This window comes from Bison bison, unplaced genomic scaffold (assembly GCF_000754665.1).
Source record: "Bison bison bison isolate TAMUID 2011002044 unplaced genomic scaffold, Bison_UMD1.0 scf7180017864370, whole genome shotgun sequence".
Classification (NCBI taxonomy): Eukaryota; Metazoa; Chordata; class Mammalia; order Artiodactyla; family Bovidae; genus Bison; species Bison bison.
In genome coordinates, this window is record NW_011494942.1 from 11,444,021 (window position 1) to 11,464,374 (window position 20,354).

Genomic DNA, 20,354 nt, shown 5'->3' on the forward strand with positions numbered 1-20,354 from the left:
ATTATTTACAATAGCCAAGATATGGAAACAACCTAAGAACCCATCAATGGATGAATGGATAAAGAAGATGTGGTATATATAGACACACAATGGAATACTGATGAATCATAAAAAAGACAAAATCTTGCCATGTGTGACAACATGGATGCACCTTGACAGTTCTAAGTGAAATAAGTCAGATGCAAAAAGACAAATATCATAGGATTTCATTCAGATGTGGAATATAAAAATCAAATAGATAAAATAAATGAACAAACTAAACCAAATAAAAACAAACATGTAGATACGGTGAACAGAATAGTGGTTACCAGAGGGGAGAAATGGGTAAAAGGGATCAACTATATGGTGATGATAGAAACTAAATTTTCGGTGGTGGGCAAGCTGTAGGGCCTACAGAAATGGAAATATAATGTTCTATACATGAAACATGTATAATGTTATAAACCAAAGTTACCCCAATGAAAAATAAATCTCGGGACAACCCTGGCAGTCCAGGAGTCAAGATTCTGTGCTTCCACTGCAGGGGGCATAGGTTTGATCCCTGGTTGGATCAAGAAAACTGAGATCCCATATGCTGTGCAATGTGGCCAACAAAACAAAACAAAAACAACCCTTAAAAAAATCTGGAAAAAAACCCCAAAAAACCAACCTAGTAGTGTGTCTCCCCCCAGCTGCAGTGGGTGCTGGGAAATGTGTCCTTTGTGTGTCCAGAACAAGGAAAGCATCACTATTGAGGAGCATCAAGTTCTACTCCAGTGGAGTGGCTTTGCACTACCTCAATTTAGCTTACTAGAACTACATTTCCCAGAATCCCCTCTCTCAGAGGATTGGAGGTTACTTTTGACCACAGGAAGTATTTTCCTGAGATATGGAAGGTGGGAATGAAACAAGAGTTATTAAGTTCAGAAGGAGTAGACAATAGCTACCACCGAAACCTGATCTCCTGCTCATGATACTGGTGTGAACAGTGGCTAGACACAACAGTCTTCCATTTTCCAGCTCCCATCAGACCTCCTTCAGCTTCTCTGAGTCCTGGGTCAGATGCATTCCGTTCCATGGTGAAGGCCACCAGCTTTTTATGCCATTGAGTTTGGAGGTTGTGAGAGCCAGATGCAAATCTTAAGTTTGTCCTCCTGGGTTGTAACTTGCCCTTGCCCGTCCATGCCTCACACCCAGGTTTTTTTTCTGACCGCCAGCCCCACTGACTTAGTGATTTCAGACTCAACGGCCGATGCCATTGCAGCAGGCTTCTGCTGAATTCTTCACCAGCTCTTCACTACAACTGTGTGTGCATGCTTGAGTGCGTGCTAAGTCACTTCAGTCGTGTCCGACTCTTTGTGACCCCATGGACTGTAGCCCTCCAGGCTCCTCTTTCCATGGGACTGTCCAGGCAGGAATACTGGAGTGGGTTGCCATGCCCTCCTCCAAAAAATCTTCCTGATCAGGGATCGAACCAGTGTTTCTTTAGTCTCTTGCATGGCAGGCAGGTTCTTTACCACTAGCGCCACCTAGGAAGTCCCCTTTCCTATAACTGCATGAGGTCAAATCCTTAAAATAGATCTCTCAGTCCATGTCACCTTACCTGATTTTTCTTTTCCCATAAAACCCTAAAAGTTCTAAAATACATTAATATATTTAATAAAACCGGGTCAAATTTTAAGGTATTGTGTTCACAATTTTTTCTATTAGAAGATACTGCTGAAAAGATCAGGATCACACAAAAAAATCTGATCTATGTCGAAAGATAAGGAACAGGTTATGGCAGACAAAAAGGCAGATGCAACTGTCCACAGTGAAGACAATTATAAAAACAGAACGAAAAAGCACAGTTGTTAGAACAGGCAGCAGTCTCAGTAGCAACTTTTCCCCATGCAGATTTGAGGGGAGAAGACTTGGGGAGGAAGCACTGCGGTGGGCTATAGGGGAAATTCACACCTGTATCCACATTTCCACAGCTATGAGGACAGTTCTACCTGGAGCTGATTTTACTCCAAGGACCAGAGTGAAAAGGGAACAGGCTAATCAAGGAAGAAATCCACACTGAAGTGCAAAGACCAGAATTTTCTGTTAGATCGAGCCAAACTGTGTTCAACAATTCATTTCTGTTCTTATCAGTTTTCTACCTTCATCAAGTTTGGTCTCTGTGTTTCTGTGTTCCATGTGGCAGTTTCCCTGAGATATGCCAGTGCCTCTGCTTTCAGGGAGGGACATAGGAGTGGTTCGAGTACACAGATTTCTGGCCTGCAAATTTTTGTGCTCTGAAGACTTGCCTTCCTAAGACTTCCTCATAGCACCGCGGTTGACAGTCAAATGCAGGGTCACTTTCCATTGTCCATAACGCTCCTCACCACGTGTATCCTCCGTTTGTGCCAATTTCTCTCACTGGAAGAGGAACTCATTGTTCAGTTTCCCTCCCAAAGCCTTTCCTCAGATCTCAAACAAAACAACAATTCTTGTCACCCAGCTTCAAGGACACTGCTAAATGTCCATGTGAGCAGAGAATTCTCTTCGTGGTTTGCACGTGATTCTTGCAAGTCATTTTGATTTCAGCTGTGCCATGCTCTGGGGGTTAAGAACCAGGAAATTCTGGGTGACCATATGATCTGTGCCCACGGAGCCCCTGCTGGGTGTCAGCACAATGTCAATATACTAGGAAGTGCTGGCCAATTGGGAGTCAGGCCAATTCCTAGTAAGTGTTGGGCACAATGGCCCACCTGAACCATCTCACCAGTGTGGTTCAAGTTGCCAAAGTTTTGTCCCCCAAGTCACCATGTAAAATAGTAATAGTAATGATTTTCATACCAACACATTATTTAGAAACATTAAAAAATGACAAAGCACTTGAAGTATCACACACAAAAAAAGTTTTACAAACTCAACTTTATTAATAATAATTTATAAGTTATACTTATCTGGTCTTGACATATATTAGAATCATACTTTTTGAGGCAAATATAGCAATCTTCTACTGCAGGGGAAAAAAAGGCTTCTGGTGAAATGAGAAAAACTGGTATGATACTTTTATACATTACTCAAGTCTGTGGAAACACTCAGTTCAGAGGTGAAATCTGGCTTTGTTTTCAGATTTCTTGACTTGCACATGCATTTTAGCTCCTCTGCTCCATTTTGGTGTAGTGTACTTTCTTCTACTAAATGGTGTAGATTTACCAACAATTCTTTTAAAGATAACACATGAGTGACTGTGCTTAGCTGCTCAGTCGTGTCCAACTCTTTGCGACCCTATGGACTGTAGCCTGCCAGGCTCCTCTGTCTAGGGGGATTCTCTAGGCAAGAATACTGGAGTAGGTTGCCATGCCCTCCTCCAGGAGATCTTCCGAACCCAGGAATTGAACCAGGGTCTCCTGCATTGGGATTCTTTACCAGCTGAGCCACCAATGACTAGAGAGCCTCAACTGGCCTCAGGCATTTTCTTCAGAGTGGAATTAGGTGTCAAATTTGTAAACAGAAAGCTCCCCACATTAGCAGACGCAAACTAGTATATACAGAATGGATAAACAAGGCCTTACTGTACAGCACAGAGACCTATATTTAATATCCTGGGATAAACCATGATGAAAAGAATATGAAAAAATGTACGTTTATATATACCACTCACTTTGCTGGACAGCAGAAATTAACATAACATTGTAAGTCAACTATACTTCGATAAAATAAACTAAAAAAAAGAAAGCTCCCCATAGGCTTCCCCTCCCACATACATGTGCCCCTCGCAACTGCACTCACTCTAGTCGCTTTTCTGGTTCCTATGGGCACCTGTGCTTGTGTTTAAGATGCCTGCTGCACCCCCTTTTAGCATTGCATTGAGTGTCAGGGCTTCCCGGAACAGGGCTGTGGGTCAGAATATGCTGATTTGTGATTCTGTAAAGATTTAAGGACCGCTGGAGAGAACACACCTCTTACGGATGATCTCCACAAAGCCCTGTTCTTTGCATGTTTAAGGGTTATCTCTTGAGATTGTAATCTGTTAAATCATTATACCTGTGCAATATTTACTTACTTATGTCCCAGTCTACTGGGTCCCTGGAGGGTAAGCCCTGTTCATCCTACTGTCTACCCTTTACTCTGTCTTTCCCCTAATCATACTACGTTACTACTAGCTCAGTTGTGTCTGACCTTTGGTGACCCCTGGACTGTAGCCTGCCAGGCTCCTTTGTTCATGGAATTTCCCAGGCAAGAATACTGAAGTGGGTTGCCATTTCCTCCTCCTGGAGATCTTCCATCCCCAGGGATTAAATCCGAGTCTCCTGCTTTGGGGAGGTGGGATCTTCACCACTGAGGCACCAGGGAAGCCCTTCCCCTAATCACAGTGAAGTCCCAACGTGCACTTTCCCTCCCCAAGTCTCTAGATCCCCAATTTCTCTGCTTATTCTCAGCCCTGGGGCATGGGGACAAGGGCGGACCCTTCGGCATTACTGCTTCTAATAAAATAAAACAACTATAAACTAAAAAGAACAACCACAACAACGAGTTGTGAGCTGAGAATATGGAAAAAAGCAAACAGTTCCGACTGGAGCAGAATATCTTCCTGATTTATCAATAATCCACTAGAAAATGCATCCTCATCACCAATAAAAAAGTTTCAGTATGCAAGAAAATAAGCCCTTGTCTAAAGAAACTTTTACAAGGTAAAATATGTTAATTTTACACGTATAAAATTTATTTTTTAGTATTATAGTCTTAAAACATACCTGCATGAAACTCTTGGGCTTCAGAGTGGACTATGTAGGGGAATCAAATCCTTTTGAAATTAAAAATTATGTTCCGCAGAAACTGATACTTTTAAGCCAATATGGGTTTTAATAACTAAACAGTAAAACATTTCTCTTAACATCAAAATCAAAGATGATTGTACTTATTTTAATATCACTATATAAATATGAGAATGTTAATTGACACTTGTCTAGGTCAAATATTCCAGTTACATTAACAAACATATATAAAACAAATATAAATTTATAGTGAATGTCATGATTATCTGCTTCATCATGAATTTAATAGCCTGAAAGCTGCCTCTTTTGTTTGCTTTCGTTTATTTTCCTTTAATAATCTCAAAGTATTGAGGAAGGAAAGAAGAGAAACACAACTGAGCAATATTTCAATTTTGATTAAATAAGAGTCTGGTTAGTTGCAATCCCTTCTGAATACTTCTCAGAGGAGAAAACACACTGTGATGTGGTGACTTGCCACTCCACAGTGGTTGGAGAGGTTAGGCCATTTCTTGATAGCAGGTACATATCCAATGACTCATTCTCCCTAAAAAAAATGTGTAAGAAAAAAGTAGGTAGTTCATCTGAGAGGTTGCTCTCATCTGTACAAACTAATTTCTTTTCTTGATGCTGGGACATCCATCAGAAACATGTTAGTTTGTGCTAAACAGAGATAGGTTCTGACATTGCAATATAGCCAGTATTTACCACTTTACCCTGCCTGTGAAACTCTCTGCCTGCCTAGTTAAAATACTTTAAAAGGGTACTTCTCATCTAATACTGTTAATAACAAAAAGGGCCTTATTTTGTGCGTGTGTTTTTTTTTTTAAATGGCTGCTTTGTCTACTTCAGTTTTGGTGAAGCCATTTAAAAATCAAAATGTGATATGGTTTAAAGTTTTAGTGAAGCATTAGGACTGAATGACAGTAGAATTCCTCATATATTCACTGAATGCCCACTGGGTCCTAGGCTCTGTGTTGCATATAGCTCAGTTTCTGAGTATCACTTGATTGTGATCCTTCAGGACTGGTCCAGAAAAATACTATCACATCAGAGTGAGGAATTTTTAACTTGGGGAATTATTTGGAGGGGGGCAGATTCAGTTCAAAAATTCACTGCTCTGGGTTTCCACAGCTTTCCTCCAAGTCTACATTTTAATGGGGTGTGGAAGAAGGATAGTTTTGGGTATCCTTTATCATCTTCCTAGACAGTGATTAGAGAATTTTAGGAGCCAATAGCTTAAACTACATTCAAATAATCCAAAAGCTTTAAAAAGGGGCATAGCAAATCCTGTCCAGACCTTAAACCTTGGTGGTAATGACACGAGAGCTTAAGAGGCGGTATTTTGTTCTTTTGGGGGCAGCAACCAGAAAAGGTCAGCTTGCTGAGCACCTCCCAGAGTCTGGTGTCAGTGCCTTGCTCTCTCACCACATGGCGGTTCTCCTAACACTTTCAGGATGTGAATTTTGCTTTAGCATTCTAAAGGCATAGTCTCTGAGACTAACACAGGCATGGCAGGTTATTTTCTCCCTCTACAAATTCTGGTTGCATAATTTAACATAAAAACAATTTGAGAAAGAGATTATTATCTTTTTACCTTTTGCAAAGCTCTTACTGATAGAGTTTAAAATATGCAATTGAAACGCTGCATTTTCTGGAGTATTCAATACATTTCTTGGATTTTTTCCCTAACTGCAGGAATAGAATAAATAAAACCACTCAGTTCTTAAGCACAGCAAACATGAATCAAATAGCTTTTACTCCATATTTATAAAAGGCAATGCCACCATCGTAAGTTTCTCTGTATTTCCTGTCACCTTTAAGCATTTTCATTTGTTAATCTCCATGTATTTCAATAGCACACATACGTTCTCAAAAAATTCTTCTCTGGGGCTTACTGTCAGCTTTTTTGTTCCCAAATCTTTGATAGTCTTAGTCTCTACATGATTTGAAACATGATGTTAACAAGTCATATGAAAGCCTCTTTTTGTGCTCCGTATTGACAAGAGGCCCTCTGAATCTGGGAGAAAGCAGGCATATTCCAGTTGTGTTGTCAGCTGAGGGACATAAGCTCCAAAGCACTAGTTCCTAGGGCCATAAATCCATTGTGTTCCATGTTATAAATAAGGAAATTGCCTGTGATGGCTACGATTTGGAAGCATTAACATTTTTTCTTTTCAGCTCTCATTTTGAATCTTTTTAGTTATTTCCCTTAGTAAAACTTAGCCACCAAAATATGACTTCCTGTATCACTGACTCAGATGCCATAATTAAAAGAAAGACATTCCAGTCAACCATGACAAAGGTCTCAGTGAGCATTAAAGACAAAACAGACCCTTATCGATTCAGCCAAAGGTAGTTCTCTCTGCCCTGCACCTCTTTCCCCCCCGCCTCCCCCCTCTTCTCTCTGTCCATTTGAGCAAGCGGCTTCACTTTGCATTAAGAATGCGTGCTGTGTGCTTTCTAGCGGCTGCATTTTAAGTTTGGTCTTCTCAACCATGAAAACACAGTTAAAAATTGTTCTCAGAGCTAAACCACTCAACATCTTGGCACTTGGTTGTTTTTAACTTTTCAACAATAGGCACTGTTCACTCCCCTCGGTCTCAGTTCTTTTTTCAGTGATCAGGCAGCACACTGATGAAAGGCTAGTCACGGCTGCCCCCATGGTATCAGTGTGGTGGCATGTGATGATTCACATGGGGTGTGTTTGATCCGAGAAAGCCCAGTCTCTGCTTATTCTTCCTTTGTTCTGTCATCTGGGGGGAAAAGAGAGAGTGTATTAAGCTGATTTTTCTCACCCCTTCCCAGCGCTGGTAGAACACACAGTGTTGGGTGAATATTTCCCAGTGAATATTTATTGAAAAAGGGAAAATATCTTTAAAAGTGAATTTCCATAGGCAGAGAAACACAGCAAACCCCTCTCTGTGGTTAAGAAAGAGGAACCATGGTTCTTTTAAAGCAGCCCCTGCTTGTCACATATCATCACTGCCATCACCTTAGTCATTTTAAAAGCGACCACAGTTACTTTTGATACTATTTTTACTAAGGCTAACAATCTTACGTGATGAAGGGGTTGAGTGTAGCACTGAAATGATAGATACTGATGACGATCTACTTTTCTGATGAACTTAATAATTGCTGTGATGGCAGAATATACGATTTTCTATCAAAAAGTCCAAAGCGGCCCCTGTCTTTCAGTATTTGTTCCTTCCTTCCCTGTTCCACAGAAGAAGTGTCACACAAGATGCGTGTGATAAGCAGAAGCAGCCTCTGCTTGCCAAGAGGTGGTTCTTACAACAGCGTGGGGTTTCTTTACTGTGATTTACAATCCCATGGATAACAATCTCACTGCCAGGATTCTCCAGTCTCTCCCACTCACAGTGGTGAAAGATTTCACATCACCGCCCCCCGCCGCCACCACCACCCAGCTCCATCTCCGAAGGGCACCCACCTGCTCCTTGAGCTCTGCCAGCTGACTGGACAGCTGTTTGACTAGACTCATGGTTGACTCCAGCTTCTCCTGCAGGTTCCGAACCTCATTTTGCTCGCTGTCACCTTCACTGCTAACAAGGGACATGGCTCGCATCCGAGGAAACCAGTCCAAATTCTTCTCCTAAAGGGAATACATATGGAAGGGAGCCTGAAGTTATGTAAAGAATGTTTAGATGGGTTCATTATTATTAACATTCTGGAGAAGAAAATGGCAAGCCACTCCAGTATTCTTGCCTGGAAAATCCCATGGACAGAGGAGCCTGGTGGGCTACAGTTCATGGGGTTGCACACAGTCGGACATGATTGAGCAACTGAATACATTATTAACCTTCTTAGCACTTTCAAAGCAAAAGGTACTTTTTCTGGCCAGGGGTGGGGAGAGGTTGAAGGTGGGAATGAAGTGAGGGTTCCACATTAGTCTTCATGAGGTGAGGGAAGATTTTAAATATTGGAACGAATTTCCTATGGTCTACCCCGGGAGGTCCCAGGTAAAGCATTTAGGACAGCATCCTGCACCCTGTAGGCAATTAGTGAATCTTGATGAATGAAGAGCTAGGCTTTGGAGGCTGAGAAGAGCAGATCCAAATGTGTGTGGGAACAGTAAAGGCCTGAGCTGTTTATCCTCCCTACCCGATCCCTGCCCTGGCGCAGAGGAGAAAGGGGTGGCTGAATAGAAGGTGATAAAAGACATGTTTCAGTTCCAGATGCCCACGCCCATTTACCTCCCACTTCCCCAAGACAGGCTCTGGGGAAGAGGGAAGTGGGAGGGCATGGCCCTGGGTTACCCTGTCTGCTCCTTTTGGAAACATTTTATTACAGCTGGGGATGGGGTTTTAGAGTTAGACTTCCCCAGAGGGCAACAGTGGGTGCCACTTCTGTTTTTCCAGGCTGACTGAGAGTGTAGGGGTGTGTGTGTGTAAGTGCACGTGTGTGTGTGTGTGTGTGTGTGTGGGTTCCCTCCATTGTGGTAAAAACAGATGGTTACCAAGATACTCACATCTCTTGAATATTCTTCCTGATTGCCCAACATCATAGAATCCCTGTGAATTACTTGTATCCCATCTTTCAATCCTCAAGAAAGTTTACCATTTAACAGATGAGGAATCGAGTGGTCCCAAGAGTTTAATTACCCTTATCACAAACTAGGAATTGGCAGAGCTAGGGTTTGAAGGCAGGTTAGCTTTTCGTCTGGGTTTCCGTGGTGGCTCAGCAGTAAAGAATCCACCTGGAATACAAGAGACCCAGGTTTGATCCCTGGGTCGGAATCCAACACAGGAGGGGATGGCAACCCACTCCTGTATTTTTTCCTGGAGAATCCCATGGAAAGAGGAACCTGACAGGCTACAGTCCATGGGGTTGCAGAGTCAGACGTGACTGAGCATGCACACAAGCCTTTTAGCCACTGATCAGGAATCCCAGTCTATATTTACCTATTTCCTTAAATCACCTTCTCCCAGTATCCCTAGCAGTGACCTTCCTGCTTAAGATTCTTTCCACTCCAGAAAAGCCCACTGCAGTGGCTGCAAAGACCTCTGCCTAGCTGATGCCTAGAACAAGAGCCAGAAGAGTTCTTTCTCCCCCTAAAGGGAAAGGGGAAACGTCCAACCTCCGCACCTTGGCACTTCTGTCTAAATCTCATCTGGCCCTTTGGCTGGTTTCTTTGGTAGTTGTTAGTCAGAGAACAACACATTCTTTATGGTTCCTGACCCCCAATGGCAGTGGAAAGGGCTGATAAAGGATAGGATAAAATATTCAAGAGAGTTAAGCTGCATTTAAACAGCTGTAGCTAATTAGCATTTCAAAGGCGAATGGTAACTTATTCTGAAGTGCAGAGAAACAGCCAGATTCATTCGATTAGTGCTTCAACATCTATTGCCAAGTATTTAAAGATGAAAATCAGGTAAGACAAATGTCTGCTCTCAAGGAGCTTGTGGCTTAGGACAGCCCTCCATGAAAAGTGGACTGGGTAGTCTGCGTATCAAAATTCCCTGGGGTTGCTTGTAAAAATAGCAGATTTCAACCCCACCACCTCTTATGAAATCAGAACCTCCTAGGGGGCCTGGATGATTTGTAGGTGCACTAAAGTTTAAGAAGTCTGATCTATGGAGACATAGAAGATTAACGGGAACCACTAGGGTAGTGGCAGGGTAGGGAGATGGAGTGAAGAGGAAAGATCTGAAGTGGCTGGCATAAGGAATGGGAAAAGTGAAAAATGAAAGTGTTAGTCGCTCAGTTGTGTCCAATTCTTTGCAACCCCATGAACAGGCTCCTCTGTCCATTGGATTCTCTAGGCAAGAATACTGGAGTGGGTTGCCATTTCCTTCAACAGGAGATCTTCCCGACCCAGGATCGAACCCAGGTCTCCTGTCTTGCAGGCTGATTCTTTACCACCTGAGCCACTGGGGAAGAGAAGAAAAATAGGGACCACTGAATGCTTGCCGGGTGGAGTGGGAGACCCTACCTTGGAATGACTCCATCAGAGATCAGGGCTCACCAACAGCCCAGGTGGGTGTGCAGCTGAGGCCAGGAGCTGGACTGATACAAGATGGTGTGTCCCCCGGAAAGGGCATCAGAATGACAAAGGTATCAGGAAGCTAGGTATGTCAGCAGAGCAGTGGCTGGGGTGAGGAACACTAATGTGTGGACTGGTAGGAGGGATGGCTAATAAACAGACAATCCAGTGAACTCCAGTTCTCTTATCTATTTAGAATCTGTATTATCTACTGTACTATCTCTTATCTGAATTTTACAAATGCAGAAACTGAGGCTAGCAAGCACAAGCTGGAATCAAGATGGCCAGGAGAAATATCAATAACCTCAGATATGCAGATGACACCACCCTTGTGGCAGAAAGCAAAGAAGAACTAAAGAGCCTCTTGATGAAAGTGAAAGAGAAGAGTGAAAAAGTTGGCTTAAAACTCAACTTGCAGAAAATTGAGATCATGGCATCTGGTCCTATCACTTCATGGCAAATAGATGAGGAAACAGTGAGAGACTTTATTTTTTGGGCTCCAAAATTACTGCAGATGGTGACTGAAGCCATGAAATTAAAAGACGCTTGCTCCTTGAAAGAAAAGTTATGACCAACCTAGACAGCATATTAAAAAGCAGAGACATTACTTTGCTGGCAAGGTCCATATAGTCAAAGCTATGGCTTTTCTAGTAGTCATGTATGGATGGGAGAGTTGGACTATAAGGAAAGCTGAGTGCTGAAGAATTGATGTTTTTGAACTGTGGTGTTGGAGAAGATTCTTGAGAGTCAGTTGGACTGCAAGGAGATCCAACCAGTCCATCCTAAAGGAAATCAGTCCTGAATACTCATTGGAAGGACTGAAGCTGAAGCTGAAACTCCAATCCTTTGGCCACCTGATACAAAGAACTGACTCACTGGAAAAGACCCTGACGCTGGGAAAGACTGAAGGCGGGAGGAGAAGGGGACAAGAGAGGATGAGATGGTTGGATGGCATCCATGATTCAATGGACATGTGTTTGAGTAGACGCTGGGAGTTGCTGATGGACAGGGAGGCCTGGTGTGCTGCAGTCCATAGGGTTGCAAAGAGTCGGACATGACTGAGCGACTGAACTGAACTGAACTGAGGCTAGCAAATTATTTTGCTGGAAGCCCAACCCAGACCTGTCTGTATCTAGGCCTTCTGGCCAGAAAGGAGACTGTGGACAGAAAGTTGAATAATAATAAAGTAGGATAACTTCAGGAAATAAAAATACTAGAGTAAAAAAGTTTGAAATCTGATAAAATATCAGTGAATTTGGGGAGTTAGTATATCATGGGTATAGTTGGAGAACTTTAATTGGAGAAGATGAAAAATTTCTGGAGATAGACAGTAGGAATGTTTGCATAATGATGTGAATGTACTGAATGCCACAAAACTCTACACATAAAATGGATTAAATGGGGCTTCCCTGGTGGTTCAGTGGCTAAGACTCCATGTTTACAATGCAGAGGGCCCGGTTCAATCCCTGATCAGGGAACTAGATCCCAGATACTGCAAATAAAAGCTCCCAAATGCCTTAACTAAAAAAAGAGTCTGTATGCCACAACGAACACTGAAGATCCCGCATGCTACAAGTAAGATCCAGTGCAGCCAAAAAAAAAAATCAAAGTTAAAATGGTATGCATGTGTATGCTCAGTCACTCAGCCATGTCCTACTCTTTGTGACACCATGGACTGTAGCCCACCAGGCTCTTCTGCCCATGGGATTTCCCAGGCAAGAATACTGGAGTGAGTTGCCATTTCCTTCTCCAGGGGATCTTCCAGATCCAGGGATCAAACCCGAGTCTCTTGCGTCTCCTGCATTGGCAGGCGGATTCTTTACCACTAGTGCCACCTAGGAAGCTCAGGATGGAACACAAAGGTTTGACAGCCTCAGATGGCTGGCTGGATCTGGGCTGAGGAGGTACCAGGAGACATGATGGAGATGGCGAAAACCTCAGCTTTTAGAACATTTCCTAGATAAACAGAGACAAAACACTGTTCTAATACTTAGCTCACTGGAAAAGACCCCGATGGTGGGAAAGATTGAGTGCAGGAGAAGTTGGCAATAGAGGATGAGATGGATAGATGGCATCATCAACTCAATGACATGAGTTTGAGCAAACTCCAGGACATAGTGGAAGACAGGGAAGCCTGTCATGTTGCAGTCCATGGGATTGCAAAGGGTTGGACACGACTGAGCGACTGAACAACAACAATCCTTAGCAAAGACAACATGGGTAAGATGGAAACTGCCTCCAAAGAAATTGCTACCATAGGTATCTCAGGGGCCAGGTCAGCTCAGTCCACAGGCTCTTGCTTTTGAGGAAACAAAAGCAGTTCTCAGGGGACTGCTGCCCCAGCCGGTTGGGCCACGGGACTCTTTTCCTTACACATTCTTTCTTCACTTGTTCCTTTGTTCATGCATTCATTGACTAATTCTTCCTTGTTGACCCTGTCTGTGCTAGGCACGGGGAGAACAATAGGGAGCCAAACCCAGTGTGATTCTTACGCTGGTGGAATTGATAGTGATAGTCTAGGTGGAGGATAAGACTTCAATCAAAGATGGTGAAAATAACAACAAATCGGACTAAAGTGCTGGGGAGGAAAGTCACCTGGCTCCACTGTCCTTTCTCCTAAGTTCCCCAAAATCATTCTCTCTTCTAACTGTCTGGTTTCTCTCATCTTTCTTCCTTTCACTGCCTCTTTCTTTGTGTATGTTTGCTTGGTTCTCAGCCTTTTCTCTACTCATTTTATCCTGTTTCAGTCCTCTTTTTCTCTGTATACCAACTGACTATAATCTAAAACTAAAATATAATGTGTCATTAAGCTTTTTTTTCAATATTGAATGCTTTCTTTCCTTTTCTTAATTTTTAGGTACCTGACTTGAATGCCTTGTATCTCACTAAAATAGCAAAAAATAAGCACCCTAAATTGATTATCGTTTGTCCTCTTTCTACAAAAAAAGCCAGCCTTTTAAAAATAAATGTTCACAACTGATTTCTCCTAGTACAGAAAGTGTATTCTTTTCACCAAAAGTAACTCAAATCCAAACAAGTTCTTAGAATAAATGCTGCACGTGGCTTTTCACAGAGAGTGGTTTCCAATGAAATACCCCAAGCTTCCTCTCTCTGCTCCAGTGTCACAAGGAGCAGCTTCCACAGGAGGCTCAGCCTGAGCAGGGTGAGAAAGGAAACCCTGGACTTTAATCTGAGCCAGAACCACAGGACAGACACCCAGAACACTGGCTGGTTAACAAGACACCACTCATTTGCCGTGTTGGCTGTGTCCGCCATCTAACAAAGCAGTGTGATTTGATTTGTTATTTCTTGGTTACTCACGTAGGTTATGTCCATCCTGTGATCATGCTCATGATTAGTAGATTCCAATGGTGACTGTGGTTAGTCAATATGACATCATTTCTTTGATTCACCAGGAATGAATATGTTTGACCGCAGGGTAGTATAAAATTGGGAAGCTACAGATTGTTAGATTCTGAGGTTACAATGTACAATCCTAGAAACTTGGTGAGTGGAAAGCCAACGCTTTTCAAAGGTACCAAAATGCAACTCCCAGAGATGAAGGGACAGAGAGCATGGCAGCCATGATCCTCCTGCTATCCCTAAATTTTCATAATAATGCATCTTCCTAGAAGACCAGAAGATGGATAGATAGGAGTGTGAAAACCTTTCAAATAGTCCTTTTAACAGTCAGATCAATTTGCTTTATTTAATTTTGTAGTTATTCAGTAAATGATTGGGTTGTCAGAGTCAGTCAGAGCTTATCTGTGCTGTCTTTATAATTTGTTCTTAAATGTGATACCCCATTTTCAGGAAAGAGGCCACACAATATCAAGGAAAGAGCACTGATCTAGGAGTCAGGACACCTGAGTTCTGATTTCAGTTCAACCAAAAATGAACTATGTGATAGAAGGAGGGTGGGGAGCCTTAGTCTCTGAATCCAAGTTTCCTCATCTGTAAAACCAGAATGTTACCCTGGGTGGTCTCTATGTCTCTTCCAACTCATCATTCCATGAGTTATGAATTCAAAACTTTAAAAATCAAATTGCTGAGACAAGACCTAAGCTTGCCAACTGAGCAAACAGAAACACAGCATTTAGGCTAGAAGCAACCTCGAAACCACATAAGCCAAGCTCAGCATGTTACACATGCCCAGTCTGAATCCTAGAAAGTTTAGGTTTCCTTGAGGTCTCACAGCTGTTCCTCTGTACTTGATTTCCACCTCTGGACAAGTCCTTCCACTTAATGTAGTGGAACAGCTCTTACATAATGTAACCTAGCCCTGCTGATGTTTAATCAATGACAGGCTCAAGAAAACATAAAGACTGTAATGATTTCTCTCCGTATCACAATGAGATTGAAAAGTAGAATAAGATTGAGTTCAGTGAGCCAAGCATTGGAGAAACTGTCTTATGTCTCTTTAATGTGTATTAGGTACACATTAAATGTTGCCTGGGACAAATTGGGAGTTTTGAATTAACAAATATGTGCTGCTATATATAAGACAGATAAACAATAAGGACCTACTGTATAGCACAGGGAACTGTATTTGATACCTTACAATAATCTATAATGGAAAAGAATCTGAAAACAATACATACATACATCTCTCTCTCTATGCTGCTAAGTCGCTTCAGTCGTGTCCGACTCTGTGCGACCCCAGAGACGGCAGCCCACCAGGCTCCCCCGTCCCTGGGATTCTCCAGGCAAGAACACTGGAGTGGGTTGCCATTGCCTTCTCCTCTCTCTATATATATACATATAACTGAATCACTTTGCTGTATAACTGAAACACTGTAAATCAGTTCAGTTCAGTTCAGTTGCTCAGTCATGTCCGACTCTTTGTGACCCCAGGAATTGCAGCACGCCAGGCCTCCTGGATCATCACTAACTCCTGGAGTTCATTCAAACTCAGGTCCATCAAGTCAGTGATACCATCCAGCCATCTCATCAACTATACTTCACTTTCAAAAAAATGTGAAAAAAAAGTTGCCTGCATGTAAGTTAAAGAGAATACAAGCACTGTAGTTCTGTATCATGGTAATAATCCCATTTTTAGCTGCTTGGCAAGTGTCAGCCACTTAAGTCATGCTATGGCCAATACCCACAAAAATTCCATAAGGTTGAGACTGTTGCCAGCCCCATTTTACAGAAGACAGCACTGAGACAGGAAGAGGATTAGTTACTGGCCAAGGCCACAGACTGGTGGTAAATGGCTGGGCCACGCTTTGGCCTCCACCCTAGGTGACTGGAAATCTTGTACTCTTTTCACTACCCTGGACTACTTCTCCATGTCCAATAGAGATGCCAATGCTTAGCTTCTGAACTTGCCACAGAAAACAGAGACTACCCAAAGGCTCAGTGGGTAAAGAATCCACCTACAAAGCAGGAGACACAGGAAACACGGGTTTGATCCCTGGATTGGGAAGATCTCCTGGAGGAAGAAAATGGCAACCCACTCCAGTATTCTTCCCTGGAGAATCCCATGGACAGAGGAGCCTGGCAGGCTACAGTCCAAAGGGTCACAAAGAGTCACACATGACTGAGCGACTAAGCATGCAGCACAGTGAGAATACATTTTATAACCTGAATTCCTCTGATATTTCTTCTCGGGTAGGCTAAAGATTTATTTATTGAAAATCAGAAATAAAAGCTTTAGGCATTGAATCAGAAATGTAGATGCAGATACTGTGGAAATACATTGACTGACCCTTGACATTCGCTGCAATTTTGCAGAGTGCTCTGAAATATTGCTAATGAGAGGTACCACGCTGAACGTACCATTGTACTGTGTTGTACTGGAATATTGATGAACCATTGTACGCGTATCTTCACCTCCACTTCCAGGCTCTCTATGCTTAAAACATGCTGTCACAAGACCATTTGCAAAGGTTTTTCTTGGTTACCATCCTCTCCTAAGCCTTAAATTTACACTGCACTTTCTATTCTAAAACCGTATGTGATGCCTCCTAGGCTGAGGAGCGTAACCATCTGCCCAAAACCTCAGTGTGACCCACTACATTCCTCTCTTGGCACTTCCGGTTTGAAGATGTCCGCAGAAATGGCTCTCAAAAGGAACACCAGCAACGCTAATACTATCTACTCACTGCAAGGTCCCTGAGGGAAAGACACTATTCCTGCTTTCCTGGAACTTCACAGACCAAGGCCAATAATCTGGAACAAGGATTCTTTCTGAAAGTCAAAATAATCATATGATTACTTCTGAAGTCAAAGTAATCATGTGGGTTAATGGCAAATGCGTCATATAGCCCATCCCAGCCTCTGCTCCACGAAGGAGGGGCATGGCGGGCCTCCCACCCTCCGACCAAGATGGTGGCCTTGCTGGCAGGTGAGACGTTGTCTCAAACCCTTAAGGAACACCCACAACACTGGCATTTGGACTTCTAGCTTTGTTCCTAGTGAACACCCCATTTGTATGTGACCAGAGTTGCTTAATCTGGACAACAAAAAGGCTGATTCTCACAGGGGTTTGCACACAGACCCTGGGTTAAAAGGAAGGAAGGATGAGCTGGGAAACACACTCTTGTCTGACAAACACCAGGGACTGTCGGTGAAAGAAAGGATCCAGCTGTGTCCTTTGAAGCTAAAACGCTATTCTTGGATTGATAAATAAATGAGAACCTTGTCAACTAATTCTAAAAAAAAGGGAGAGAATAAGAGTAAAATTTTTGCTGTGTTAGAAAAATAGCACATTCCAGGACTGGAAGATTCATTTGCCACCCTTTATTAACTGTATCTTCCTTCTGTCTCTGTTTATTCTGTTCTGTATCTTCGTTCTGCAACTGAGTTCCTGAAACTGTGGCAGAGTACCCTACTTGGGTGGCTTGAGAAATTTAAAATGTGTTAGTTATTCAAGGCAAATCTGTACTGAAAGTTTTTGTAAAGCAACAAACTCCTTTATGGTGTCATGTTCAAACTCTGAAATATTTTACAAATCTAAATGTGTGGACATCATGTTTGCATTATGTATGTGAAAGTGCTTTGAATCTTAGAAGGTGGAGATGTAGATGTATGTGTGCTCAGTCACGTCTGACTCTTTGCGACCTCATGGACTGTAGCCCGCCAGGCTCCTCTGTCCATGGGATTTTCCAAGCAAGAATACTGGAGTGGATTGCCACTTCCTTCTCCAGAGGATCTTCCCAACCCAGGGATCGAACTCGCGTCTCTTGCATCTCCTGGCTTTTGCAGGAGGATTCTTTACCACTAGCACCACCTGGGAAGCCCCGAACCTTACAAAGCAAGGTACAAACGTCAAAGATCCCTGGACTGCTGAACAGACTGCACAGAGGCAGGAATCTGTCCCTTAGAGGCATTTAACAAAGGCTGAAAAGCAAGAGACCTTGACATCCCTGCGGGGCTCCTGCCTGACCCCTTTCCATGGCCCGGCCTCCAGGGGGCTGCTGGCGTGGGAGCCCTCCAGGGACAAGGCCTACTTTATCCAGTCCCTGCTCCCGAGGTCAGTGAAAGAAGTAGGTCCAGCAGAAGTACCACCGAAAGAGGGATGGTGGAATGAAAATGACTTAACAGGCTACTGATCTCGGCAGGGCCCCAGGCTGGTAGTCAAAAAGTCTCAGCTGGGAGGGACTGGACACCGGTCCAGTTTCACAGTCCCCTTGTTTTATATGCAGCCCCACTGTGGTGGGAGCGGCTGGCCCGTGCCCAGCACAGGGGGTGCAGGAAGGCACTGCTCATGGCCTGGCAGGCTCAGTTTCTGTAGCAATGAAAGCCTGAATGCCCGCCTTCTGTGGCTTCCTCATCTTCAGAGCCAGAGCAAAGCAGATGAGTGTGGACCTCATCGGCTGCAAAGAGGGTTAAAACAGTTCAACCAATGTTTACAGAAATGTCAGAAAAAGTGCTGGACTCAAGTTTCAGACTCATGGGTTGAGACTTCTGTTCTTAAACATTTCCAGATTGGTTAAAAAAAAAAAAAAAAGCTATCTAGGTGCTGGTTTAAAAAAAAAAAATGAAATCAGTTGCTTAGTCACGTCCGCCAGGCTCCTCTGTCCATGGAATTCTCCAGGCAAGAATACTGTGGGGGGCGGGGGGTTGCCATGCCCTCCTCCAAGGGATCTCCCCAACTCAGGATTGAACCCAGGTCTCCTGCATTGCAGGAGGATTATTTACCAGTTGAGCTACCAGGGAAGCCCAAGAATACTGCTGGAGTGGGTAGCCTATCCCTTCTCTAGGGGATCTTCCCAACCCAGGAATTGAACCGGGGTCTCCTGCATTGCAGGTGAATTCTTTACCAGCTGAGCTACCAGGGAAACCCTATCTAAGTCATACAGCTAACCAGTTATTATATAATAATTGTATTTAATAATATCATAGCTATGGGAGAATTATCATCATACCATAAATAAAATATAATCATATCATAATATCATGTCATATATAATTAATATTACTGATTAGTTATGGGATCATCAAACAGAGAAGAAATTCATAAAGTGTTTAGTTTATAAGCCCTTTAGAGGGCAGTATTTCTTTCTGATGTCTTCTTGCATCTTCCATTTCTATGTCCTTGGCACTTGATATCTATTGTGGGTAAAACAGATGGATGATAAGGAGTTCCTGTATACAGTGCAAATGAACATAAGTAAACATAGTAACCTGAATTTTTCAATAAGATATTATTATTATGAATGGTTCCCCTTCCTTTTTGTTCTTTATTAATCCAAAGCAAAAAGACTTCCTTCCTCTCTTTCTTCAAATGTTTTAATGAGCACCTGCCACGTAGTCACGGAGAAGGCAATGACACCCCACTCCAGTACTCTTGCCTGGAAAATCCCATGGACGGAGGAGCCTCGTAGGCTGCAGTCCATGGGGTCGCTAGAGTTGGACAGGACTGAGCGATTTCACTTTCACTTTTCACTTTCATGCACTGGAGAAGGAAATGGCAACCCAGTGTTGCCACTCCAGCGTTCTTGCCTGGAGAATCCCAGGGATGGAGGAGCCTGGTGGGTTGCCGTCTATGGGGTCGCACAGAGTTGGACACGACTGAGGTGACTTAGCAGCAGCAGCAGCAGCCACGTAGTCAATACGGTTCCAAGCTCTGGGTAAAGCAAATAAGCAGCTCAGAAAGGACCCATTTCCATTCTAATGAAAGGTGAATAAGGGGATGAAGACGATAACAAATGAAAATAATTTCAGATAAAGGTTAAGTACTATGAATAAAATCGTGGTTTGAAGCGTTATCTTTAGAGAGGAGGGGGCTACTGTGGATTGAACTGGCTGTCAAGGGTGCTCTGAACTAAAGGGACAGAGTTTCAGGCAGAAGGAACAGTCATGCAAAGGCCCCAAGGCTCGAAATGAGGCTGGCATATCTGGAGAACAAAAACAAACAAAACTAGAGTGTGCTACCAAGGGAGAGAGAGAGAAGTAGGAGAGAAGGTGCCAGAGGTAGACAGGGATCAGTACGGAGAGGCCTGGAGCAGTGGGAGTCAAGGAGAATTTCGACTCCCAACAGTGGAATGGCATTTCCTGGTTTGCAGCAAACACATACACACATACACATGCATTCAACACACACACACACACACACACACACACATCAAGTTAAACAGAACATTTTGGCTGCTGCATGAAGAACAGACATACGAGAC

The 20,354-nt window shown here is 43.1% G+C and overlaps 1 protein-coding gene across 1 annotated transcript in view; it reads right to left on the reverse strand.

Annotated features, from left to right (window-relative positions):
- Positions 1–3,024: 3,024 nt before the first annotated feature.
- The window catches only part of ITPR2 (inositol 1,4,5-trisphosphate receptor, type 2), a 586,895-nt gene continuing 569,565 nt past the window's right edge, over positions 3,025–20,354 (reverse strand). The window contains exons 57-58 of the mRNA XM_010856005.1: positions 8,179–8,340; positions 3,025–7,483 (exon numbers count right to left, since the gene is read on the reverse strand). Coding sequence (XP_010854307.1) covers positions 7,397–7,483; positions 8,179–8,340 — 249 coding nt within the window. The 3' untranslated portion in view covers positions 3,025–7,396. The remainder of the gene's footprint in view (positions 7,484–8,178; positions 8,341–20,354) is intronic.